Source organism: Meleagris gallopavo, chromosome 4, assembly GCF_000146605.3.
Source record: "Meleagris gallopavo isolate NT-WF06-2002-E0010 breed Aviagen turkey brand Nicholas breeding stock chromosome 4, Turkey_5.1, whole genome shotgun sequence".
Taxonomy (NCBI): Eukaryota; Metazoa; Chordata; class Aves; order Galliformes; family Phasianidae; genus Meleagris; species Meleagris gallopavo.
This window is the reverse complement of record NC_015014.2, coordinates 69,280,509-69,292,244: the sequence shown is the minus strand read 5'-3', so window position 1 is coordinate 69,292,244 and position 11,736 is coordinate 69,280,509. Positions and strand designations below refer to the sequence as shown.

Here is an 11,736-nt window from a genome sequence, read left to right as displayed (position 1 = left end):
ATGATCTGATGACAGAAATCACTTTTCATTCATTTTTGAAAAAAATACTTTTCTTCCATTTCTACAACATGAGAAAAAGGCAAAGAAAGCATTTTGAAATTGTTTTATCAATTAAATCTACTGTAATCTGATTACAAAAATCATTTACTTCTGCTGCATTAAACCTCTTACCATTGTATCTGATGGAGTTGTTGTCTTGCTTTCCTCAGAGATTCTTCCAGCTTTACTCTCTGTGACATAAAAATTTAAACAAGCTGTCTTTGTAAGATGTACAATTCCATTTTTACACTGCTAGCATTCCAAAGCATTGAAAGGTTGTGCTTTTTGGTTTTAATCTTAGATTATCACTGCCATTCCAGATTTACTATTAGATACAAGGGGCCAAGTCTGTAGCTGTTACATGGATACATTACCCAGACAGTCCTAAAAACATAAACTGCTTTTTAGCACCTACAGACTTTGTTTATCTTTTCTTAAGAAGCATAATACTGGATAAATGAACACTAAGAAAGTCATCTAAAATAGTTTTCTTCTATTTTTCTTTCCTACATCTGATTCCTATACTGATATACTAAGGTGCTTTCAATAATTCAACAGCAGTTCAAGCTAACCAGGGAGTTCTTTGTTGAGTGGAGGTTAGCAAATGTGATTCCAATCTACAAGAGGGGCAGGAAGGAGGACCCAGAGAATTACAGACATGTTAGATCTCAATCCCATGGCAGTTGGTGGAGTGGATCACCTTGTGTGCTATCACAGGACAAATGGGAGTGATCAGAAGCCAGAATGAATTTGAAAAAAGGCAGTTATGTCTGACTAACCTGATCTCCTTCTATGACAAGATAACCTGCTTACTAGGTGAGGGAAAGGGTATGAATTTTGTTTACCTCAGTTTCAGTAAAACATTTGACAATGTCTTAGGGTATTCTCCTGGAGAACCTGGCTGCTCATGGCTTGGCCAGGTATATGAGGGGATTGATCGAGTGCACCCTTTAATTTTGTAGATTCTAATAGATTAGGACAGGATTTTTGGATCTGCTTGAGGGTAGGAAGGCTTTGCAGAAGGAACTGGATAGGCTGCATAGATGGGTTGTGTTCAATTGCAGCCCCATGCAGCAGTGTAGACTAGGGGAAGAATGCCTGGAAAAGCTGCCTGGAGGAAAAAGACCTGGGAATGTTGAACATACAGCTGAAAATGAGTCAGCAGTGCACCAAGGTGGCCAAGCACAGATTGCTTCGGAAACATTGAGGCCAGCCTCTTTGTATGAGCCACTGTTGAGAATGCACCTCCAATACAGTGTTCAGTTTTTGGCCTCTCGTTACAAGAAGGATATGCAGTTGCTCAAGCATGGGTGCTCTCCAACCTAGATGATTCTACAGTTCCACAATACAAAAGTTATAGAGCATTTAATATGGGATTACCAGAAGAAGATACCAATAACAGCATTTCCAAAACACCAAGTACCATATGTCCATATTTTTATTCCTGATTCAAAATGTATTCAGTTCTTGGAAATATCTTTTTGTAGTAAGTTTACGTGAAGAGTATTTCTAATTGTGCTAGAGATATGACAAAAAATCTCCATTAAAAAATGTTACCAGCTAGTAGAGTTCAAAGAACATTAAGTCAGTTCCCTATTACGTGCATTTTTAGGGTTATTCATTACATGATCATATATTACTTTTTATGGAGCATGTTAAAATTTATTCAACAGCTTCAATGCTGCATATGTATTTTATCCTTAATTTCCTGTGTGGCTTAAATTATTTATTACTTCACACTATTTATATTTTCATTTGAATTATAACTTTTGTGAACTTATCATGCTACTCAGAATATTTTTAAAATTCCTTTAACACGTTTCCTCCTTCATCTTTACAAGATCATACTATTTGTGGGAGGTATTGCATGTTATTACAGATGTGAAGCTTTGCAAAACATTTTAAAGACAAAATGTGGATGTAGGACCAGGTTTTTAATACTTCTTATTTGTTTTTCCTAATTTAAGCCAGGTTTGATTAAGAGAGTGACCAGCACAGATATCAAGAACAGTGTACCTGCCACTCTCTAGAACTTATCATTTTAATACCAAAATGCTTTAAAGAAGTTAGACAACTATTCAGTTTTCAGCATTTCTGGGTTCCAGAAGAATACAGGTGTTAAGTTTTCAGGAATATAAACAAGTGTCCATACCACACATAACACACCTACACTCTGGGATCTGAAACTCGCAGAAAAAGCAACAAACTTTTATCTAGATCATGAGAGCTGTTGGTTGCATGTGACAAGGATGATGTACTGAAAGAAAGAAGGAGACCACAAACAAGATAGGCAAGCATGAGAATCCTTTTTGTGAGTTCTTCCCAGAAACCAGAGTCCATGCAGAGGAGGGTGGCAGGAAAAAGCATAGTATGATGTATCTGAGTTTTCCTCTGTCATTTCACACTTAGGACACACATGGAGTGTTGGTCCACCAGTAAGAACAGAAAGGAGACAATGCTGAAAAAGGATCCTAAGTATTCTAATAAACAGTGAATACATTTTGTAAAACATAAACAAAGTAATAAAGCAAACATAACAAACAAAAATAAGAAAATCACAGTTAGATTTACCTTTTCTCTTTGGTATGCTAGCAAATGTTTACGATTTTTTTCTTGAAATTCTGAAATCTAAAAATAAAATTTGACACAGTCATATCTAGCTTCAACTAATTACATTTATGCAACCTCACCAAAGAAGGCATATTTTTTTCTACTTTGATAAGCACTTAACATATCCTTAATATTACTGATTAAACCTTCTTCCAAAGAAAACATGCCATGTCCAAAATATTATTCAGATATAGAAAGTCTTAGAAAGATTAATTTAGTACAACCTACCCTAGAGTTGGCAGATTTATTTCATTGAATTTGTATTTTAACACTGTTCAATAATAATGTAAAGAAATTGGAAAGACAGTTTACTTGTAGTGTTTCTTATCCATTAGTGCTAAGCAAATACATAAAATTAATGGTAACATAAAAAGTAATGTGTCTTACTGGCAACTATAACTTGCCTTGTAAAACTGTCTTGTTAATTAAAAAATAATTGTTAGTCATGCTATCAGGTGATGTGTAAGCACTTCATGTTGTGTCCAGGTGAGGATCATAAACCATGACACGTTAATAATAAAGAGATGCAATCCAAGCAGGACAAGAGCTTGCTGAACAAATTACAATAGGCAGAAGCTTACTAATAAATCTTTCTTCTGACATATTAAGAGAAAGAAAATTTATAGAAAATATGCAGCCAAGAATACTCAGAGAAGAGAAACCCATAGTGGAGTAGGTAACTGAAATTGTTACTTTTGATTCACAGTGCAAGATCCTAGGAGGTTCCCAATGGATACTTATCAAAAGATGAGAAGTATCTCCTGAAGAACTGATAAAAGAAATATTCAGAAGGGAACAATCAGAATTCCTCACATACTAAATTTCTAATTAAAATTCTAATTAAGAATTTTCAATTCTTAAAAGCTAATAAGTAAGCAAGTAAAAAAAAATCAGTCAGATCATAGAACCATAGAACCTTTAGAGCTGGAAGGGAAAACTTTAAAGGCCACCTAGTCCAATTCCTCTGCAACGAACAGGGGGGATATTCACAGCTAGATCAGATTGCCCAGGGCCTGATAAGAGCCCCTGATCCTTAAAAGTCTCCAGGGACAGGGCATCCACCACATCTCTGGGCAACCTGTTCCAGTGCCTCACCACCTTTACTGTAAAAGACTTTTTCCTTACATCTAACTTAAACATACCTTCTTTAAGATTGAAATCATTTCCCCTTGTTCTACCACAACAGACCCTGCTAAAATGTCTGTCCCCTTCTTTCCTGTAGCCCCTCTTTAGATATTGAAAGGCCGCTATCAGGTCACCTCAAAGCATTCTCCAAATTTTTGGTTAAAAAACAACAATAGGCAACATCATCATTTCAGGGTCAACGTGTATGATGATACTGTATCCTGAGTCTTCTTACCATCTCAGAAAGGATATAGTAGCTCTGGAAACAATTCAGATAAATTAGAGGTATTAAATAGCAGCAATACAAAGAATGACTGAATCGATTACAAGTCTTCATTGCTGGCAAAGAGATAGCTGAAGATGGGGTATGCTAGCAGTCTAAAGCTAATGAATAGCACAGAGAACTTGGGAGTTGTTGCTTTTCCTCTTGTACAGGATGCAAGAAATCAAATGATAGCAAGAAATCAGATAGCAAGATAAAACATGCAAAAAGGAAATAGTCATCACATTGCATACAACTTGCAGACATCCTATTATGTAATAGATGCTAAATATTCAGAAAACGACTTGAAAATTACAAGAAGAAAAGCTTTTGAAATCCATGGTACCATCTCTACCTTGAGAAATCCTTGTGCCATAAACTGCTCAACAGTGGGAGCCTGTTCTGAAGACAAATCACTACACAGGAGCCTTGTTCCCATATGCTCTCCTAAGCACAAGCTGTTGTGATTAATTACTAGACTATAAACTGTTTTCCTCTAGCATAGAACAAGCTTATTTTATGTCCTTTGATGCCAGTGGAAATTCTGACCAATTCTTGATTTTTTCCAGATTTTACATGGCCATTTATTTCCTATAGGTTATCTCAAACTACCAAAATAACAATCTTAAGCTTTCAAGATCATGTCCCTCATTTCTTTTCTTTGGCATTACAGAAGTTTGCATTCAGATGTAATCGATAATACAGACCTCTGGATTTGTTCAGTTTACAGAATAAACTACATGTCTTTCTACATGGTATGTCTCACATGACAGAGGAAGGCTTCTTGTTTACCTTGTGTCAGGAAGAGGATCGCTGTGAAAAAGGACTGTGCTCAACTTTGGAAAAGCTTGTGAAGTACAGCAAATCTGTAATCACCATTGTCAGTTAGGAGATTTCTAAGATGAAGAGAAAAGCTGATTTTCCCTTAATTTTCCCCTTATTATTTTTCTAGTGGATCAGTAAGCTCACTACAAGATCAAACAGGTACTGGCACAAAACAAACAAAAGTTGCAGGTCAATTCAGGAAGGATGCGTGACTTACAGTACAACCTAGAGTGGCTGAAGCCGCCAATGAAATGTTCCGTAAGAGACAAGGAGGAGAAATCTCAAAGCCAGGCTGAAGATATGGAGAAGGAGAAAAAGCAGTGGGAGCATATATGTATTCGTTTAACCCAAAAAGTTACTTAAGTTCATGGAGCAGAAACTAAGACTGAAGGAAGGGGTCCAGTCTGGATTTTATGGAAGGCGGAGAGGAAATATTTATTGAAATCTTTTCTTGTTTCTGATTTAAGAAACAGTCAGATCAGAGTATGGGGTTCTTTTTTCATTTTTTAGTAATCATATTGTTCTCATTTTTATTGTTCTTATTTTTAATAAATCTAGCTTTTGAGATCACAGATTTTCCTAAGTAGCTTACTCTGTTAAAGAAAAAAAGTAAAAAAAAAAACAAAGCAGCATTCATTTCAGAGCTTTTGCCAGCCTAGATTTTTACTATGTAACTGCATATTCCTAAAATTATTGTATATTATCTGGGACTGTTGAAGATTCTGGAAGATTTCATTTTTCATTTCATGGCATTGAAAGTGATTTTACATCATCAAAATAACCAGAACTAGTGGTCTGCAGAGAGATTTTGAAAACATAAGCAAAGGACATGATAAACAGTTTATGCTTTCTTAAGAACTTTAAAACTGTGAAATTAAAAAACAAGGAGAATAACAGTCAAATAATGTAAGGCATTCATTCATGTATTTTTTCTACTTTCAAAAAAAGCAGTAGAAGTTTCTAATTATTTTACACAATTAAAAAGTTTTAAAGGTGATTCACCTGTGTTATTTCTTTTGAATATTTCTTGCACAGTGTGTCTATTCCCATGAACAGTGACTGAATTTCAGGACTTGTCTAGCAGGAAAATAAAGTATAGCAAGGTTAGTACCTTTTCTTGCAAGATCTATTATACAAAACATTTTATGAAATGTTCCTTAAAGTGAATAACATAGAATGTAGATAAATCAAAAATGGACAGATTAGGAGTAGGATAATACAGAAACTGAAAACAAGCTCAGTTTTATTTATTATATAAATTAAATATCTGGAAGGCTTTGTGATTTTTGTATAACTGCATTGCTCACACACTTATTGTAACAAAGACAGTAAAAATTTTCCAGAGGACATAAGAAACTACAAACAAAATATATCCCCAAAACAATTACACTGGCTATAGTGCTAGGCTAAAATATTACAGACTGGCAGTAATCAGTGATCACAGTTCAAGCTCCTTCACCTGAGAACCTTACCTGATTTCTAACGTAACTGCAAATAGCTTTTCAAAATGAAAAATCTAGTCTAAGTAAATAAATAAAACATCTATTTTTTAAACTGGAAGCAAAAACCATACTGACACATTTACTGGTAAGACAAGATATAAGCAGAAAATAGACATTTGTTATGTAAGGAATCACCTTTCAAAAACCAGTAAAAGAGCACTAAAACCATTGCCAGCAAAATAGAAATTAATACTTCAAGTTCTGCAGAGTCTCCGAAAGTTTAAAGATTTGAAAAATGAAAGAAAGATGGATTATTTAAATAAATAAGAAATAGGCCACCTATGAATGGATCAACATTTCTTCTGAGCTACCAAGAAATTAGATAAGTGCTATCACTTAAATTGGAAATATTACATTGAAATAACAAAAGAAGGAAGCTTTCCTCCATGTGGGAATGCACAAACATATATAGAGACAACATTTTTATCTACTCCAGAAATAGTATAACACTGGTCAGATAACCATGAGTAGATAACAGCTTCGTTTCCCAAACCTGCCTTCAGTGTGTATTCTATATATTTTTTTTACAATACGTAGAAGTGAGTCTCATGTATATGAGAAATCATTATGTGAGAAGTTAAAGTAATAACTTCAATTTGCTGCAGATTTTTATCTTTTGTTTCCCATGTCCTGATATCTGTACAGCCATGTCCTGTACCGCAATCCAGCTGAGCAGGGATGGCATGCACACACTGTTACTCCAACACTGTGCATGTGGCTGCCAAATGTACTTCTGCTTACTGATAAGATGAACTTGCATTTCTCTCAGCAGGGGAACTAAACTGCTTCTCCTTGTTTTCCCCAGCTACCAATTTTCAAAGACAGGAGGAAATAAATAGTATTTGAATATCCTCTGCCCTTTGAATTTGGTTGACATTAGCCAAAGCATTCAAAAAGTTCCACCTGGTGAACAGACAGAATGAGAAAGAAAAAAGCTAACAGAGCAGTGGTACAGTCTAACCTATCTAAGGAATTAGAGTAAATAAAAAACAAACATGACAAAGTATCAGTGAAAATATATTTGAAGTCTTTAAGATGTATTCATAGGGGACGGCACTAGAAATTTATTTAGAGTTCTGGCAGAGCAACAGCTTTGGTTTGAGTCTCTGTTTGATCCCGAAAGAAATAAAAATAAACTTTGTTGCTGATTTGTAAACTCTTTAAAATGAAGGACTGTAGAAAACATTTTAAATATTATTTGTTGCATGGAGGAGTAGCAGATGTTAACAAGATAGTCTGAAATCATGAACAGTGAGATTTTGTTTTATCAGAAAGCTTAATGATCCTCTTGGAAAGAGCAAGTGAGGACCATAGGAGGAAAGAAGAAAGGTGACTGGCATGCACTGATGTAAAGATAAGAATATTTAATGTGTGGATGTTGATTACAGCAATATACAATTTAGTGAGGACTTTTAACACATTTACAAGACTTCCTACTCATTGAGAATGCCATAGCACAAGCATAGAAAGGTTTCCAGATATATTTCCACCCAGATCCCTAAATTATACAGCCTTAAGACTTTTTTCTATGCATCTTTAATTAACATTCCAATCATTTTATCTGTTCTTAATCAAGGCTAAGTAATCATCATTAATGTCTTTTTTTAAAGAATATGGTAATTTGCCTCCTTTCTGTCCTCCAGAGCAATGGCAGGTTCTAATGAAACACCCATTGCATTTTTTAATTTCCTTCAGTATATTTAAATTACATTATCAAGTTGAAATGCTGCAATTTAACACAGATCTAACTCAGAATTTAGCTTTGTTTTGAGCAAGAGGCTGGACAAGATGACCTCCAGAGTCCTCTAACAACCTAAATTATTCTATGAGTGAAATTGATAATAAAACTTACATCTAAGTAAGCCGATAATGAAGGCTTATTAAAATGCCTCTTTTTGAGGTTCTCTGCATTTCTTTTCTGGTTTATTTGATTGTTCTTTCTTGTTGATTGTTCTTCTGTTCATTGTTCTTTCTAATTATATTGGCATTTGACTCTTTTGCTGCAATGGTTTACTTTTTGGTAGCATTGTCCTCTTCAGGTTTCAGTATTCATGTACATATCAGCTCAATTTTAAACACAGATAGAGAAATCATGCTTTTCTCCAAGGTCACCTCTTCATGGTTAGTCTCAAACTGTCCTCTAGTTCACATGCATTACTGCCTTATAGCTTTATATAACTGCTGTTTTAACTGTATTGAATGCCTTGAGTGCTTTTCTTCTACACTTCTAAGGCATTCTTGTCTCTTAGCCAGGTGTCACTCTAGGAAAATATGAATATTTTCAAAGCTCCCTTATGAAATCAGCTAAGTAGAAGATGGTTCTTGGAGAAACATCTTCTGGTTCCATGGGAGAAATGAGAAAATTAAATATTTCTAATGATTTCTTAAGAGAATTAAAAGCTATTCATTGCCTTGTGAATAATTCTTATCAATAGTCCGTATCATTTAATATTCAGAGGGTCATGAGGAAAACAAGCTTAAGAGAAAATAAGGAGAAAAAGACCAATAAACTTGAAAACATCAATGAGCCAGCATGCAAATTTTCTTGAGTCACACAAATTAATTCATTACAGTTCACTTTCTCTGATGTACAAATATTTTTCATATTTAGATAGGTTACTGATGTTACAAAGTAGCCAGTCACATTTTTTGAAAATGCCTGAGTGATTTACAGTCCAATGGAATCAGAGGACATAAAAAGTCTATGTAGACTTTTCTTTGAAGATCTGTAAAACTAAAAGCAGTATAGTGCAAAAGAATTCAAGGCTACCAAGCTATCATCAATAAATATTCATGTCACAGTTGGCAAACGGAAGTATTTTGTAATGCAAATAATTTAGCTGTTAAACAAACCACAGATTAATGCAATATAATAATAGTACTAAAGCTCCATTTACCTCTTTTGAAAGGAATACTGTACGACAAGGAGTTCTGCAGATCAAACATTCATCTTTTTTGCCTGTAAGGTAAAGACAACTTAAAATATACATCAAGTGGAATAGATATTGTATACAATTTTAATAGAATTTGTTGCCTAAACCTGTGTTTTGAGCTTATAGAAGAAATGTGAATGTTATATAAGAAATTCAAATAAACAAGAATAAAGACTTCGAGTCTGCAGCCCAGTACACACAATTGTATGTGAATGTCATCACGTGTTAATCCTGCAAATCAGTATTCATGTAAATGATTTTATGAATATCATTAGTGTCACTGAATGCAGGTGACTTTTTGTTCCTTTGATTTAAATAGGACTAGTTGCCTGGTTTAATTAAGTGCATGCTTAAGTGCACTAATGAATTACAGCCAACCAGATATATGACTTTTCAGTTTGAGGTTTAGTTTTACTCTATAGATAAAATATATGAAACCTTAACTTCAAAGAATTAATAATTTCTCCTTGTTCTTCTTTTCTGTGAAAAAATTAATTACCTTTTAAATCCCTTTCTAAAACTTTATTACTTTTTAAATGTCTCTTTGATTATTTGCAAATGTATTAGCAACTACCTCTAGTAAATGCATATGACTACAATAAATTTGATAATTTTATTAGATGCTCCCTGTCTAAGAGTTCTAAAGATCAATGTTCTTAAGCATCTTTAAAGAGGATAACATTTCATTATCACTGAGTTCAGAAAAAAAATGGTGTTTCAGAGACTTTTTTTGCCAAATTATAATAACAACAGAAAGAGAACCCGTGATGCATGTTCAATCAGCCAGCATGTTATATTTATATCCTCTCTCTTCTATAGCAACAATGCAAAATCTTTTAGGCAAAAGACTTATTTTTAATTATGAAACGAAGATATACCACTTTTTCTGCTACACTTAATAAAAGTAAGGCATCTCATATGACCTAGAAGGGAAAAATATTAATGTCTGTTATTTTTCTCTTTTGAAAAGGAGCTTTTCTATTCCCCTATATTCTTTCCAGAGATCCTCATGGGAGAACACCACAGGATTCCCAAAATATGTCTCAGAAACTGAGCGTAGCACATAAGAGCTTCAAAACATCACCTACAATCCCCCTAACCCTCCTGAAATTTTTGTAGCATTTCACTGACAATACTGAGGTTTAAAATGTCCTCAGACTAGTAGCAAAGTCTATTCTGGAATTACAAATTCTTTATTTTTACAAACCGTTCTCTCACTAATGAAGATGCATGCCCTTTCCAAAATGAGACAGATGAGATTTTTATCTTTTTTTTTTTTTTATAATGCAGGCATGGATCATAAGCATCTGGGCTCAATTTTTATTTAGATGTTTAAGGCTTGTTCTCAAAGTCAGATACCTCAGCCAGATTCATCTGGAAGCCTTCACAGGTTGCTTTTGCAAATTAATCAGTGGCAGCAATTGAAGAGGTTTATCAATAACAGGAGGCCAACAAAAGGAAAGGCTTTTCTTTTTTCCCCACACAGTGAGTGGAAAATGCTTATGGGGAAGGTAAAGATGTGCACGTCAGCAGTGCCTGGCTGGAGCAGAAAGCCTGGCCTGTGGCAGCCATTACCTTTTTGGAGGCAGAGCTCACAGATGACATGGCCACAGCTGGTGAAGATAAACCGTGGCGAGGCCTTGCGAGGCTCGCAGAAGCAGGAGTTGCAAAATACTCGGATGGCCATGGGGTGGAAAGGCAGGAGAGGCTTCAAGGAGTGTGAGGGTGAGGTGGACACCCACCCGCGAGGCCTACAGGCCTGCCTCTATCATGTCCATCTGTCCTGAGCCCTGAGCTGACAGCTGGCTGCACCCCTTCTCCACCCTCTGTGGAGAGCAGGGGGAAGAAGGATTTAACCCTCACTCCACAATAACAGGGGCTTTGCAGCCACTTGCCACCAAACCTGAGAGGGTGCCCACACAGAGGGTGCTCTCTGTGAGGTTTCCTCCCTCCTTCCACAGGTGACAGAGCCTCAGCAGGGCTCTGTGTGGGCGCTTCGCCATGAGTCCTCATCACAGACACACAGGCTGCATAGGAGCCTTAAGAAGTCTGTTGCCCCCAGAGAGCTGCGACTCAGCTTCTGCTCTCTACATTAGTTAGGAATCTTGAAGGACACCAAAAACATTTCACTGAAGCAGAGATATTAAATAAAAAAATTCTAAGAAAGACTGAAGCGCTCTCTAGCTGAGATGTGAAGTCCCAGTGCTTGTTTGTGGTTAAACATAATACTGAAGAGTTTAATCATCTCTTCTGTGAGTTCTGACATGGTGCTTGCCCTTGGTTTAAAAGCATAATTGCATTTTAAGTGAGGTTATTTATATTTATTATTGGGGTGTATTAGGAGCCTTACACTAAATATCAGCCAAAGCCTGACCCTGTTGTTAAGATTTCTTCTTCAAATTCACATACCATATAGGTGTAACTCATGTTTCTTCTTTCG

General features: G+C 35.5%; 1 protein-coding gene across 1 annotated transcript; it reads right to left on the bottom strand.

The window, feature by feature from the left end:
• Window positions 1-167: 167 nt before the first annotated feature.
• Window positions 168-11,735, bottom strand: RNF212 (ring finger protein 212). Its single transcript, XM_031553305.1, has 5 exons — window positions 10,872-11,735; window positions 9,261-9,322; window positions 5,864-5,938; window positions 2,611-2,667; window positions 168-230 (listed from the first exon to the last, which is right to left on the bottom strand). The coding sequence occupies exons 1-5, from the start codon at window positions 10,981-10,983 to the stop codon at window positions 168-170; spliced, it is 369 nt and encodes a 122-aa protein (XP_031409165.1). The 5' UTR covers window positions 10,984-11,735.
• Window position 11,736: the final 1 nt, after the last annotated feature.

Coding starts and splice junctions, on each gene's coding strand:
- RNF212 (XM_031553305.1), bottom strand. CDS start 10,983: ATGGCCATCCGAGTATTTTGCAACTCCTGCTTCTGCGAGCCTCGCAAG. Junction 9,323..10,871: donor TGAGCTCTGCCTCCAAAAAG/GTAATGGCTGCC, acceptor TTTACCTTACAG/GCAAAAAAGATGAATGTTTG. Junction 2,668..5,863: donor ATTCAAAAGAAATAACACAG/GTGAATCACCTT, acceptor TTTTATTTTTAG/ATTTCAGAATTTCAAGAAAA.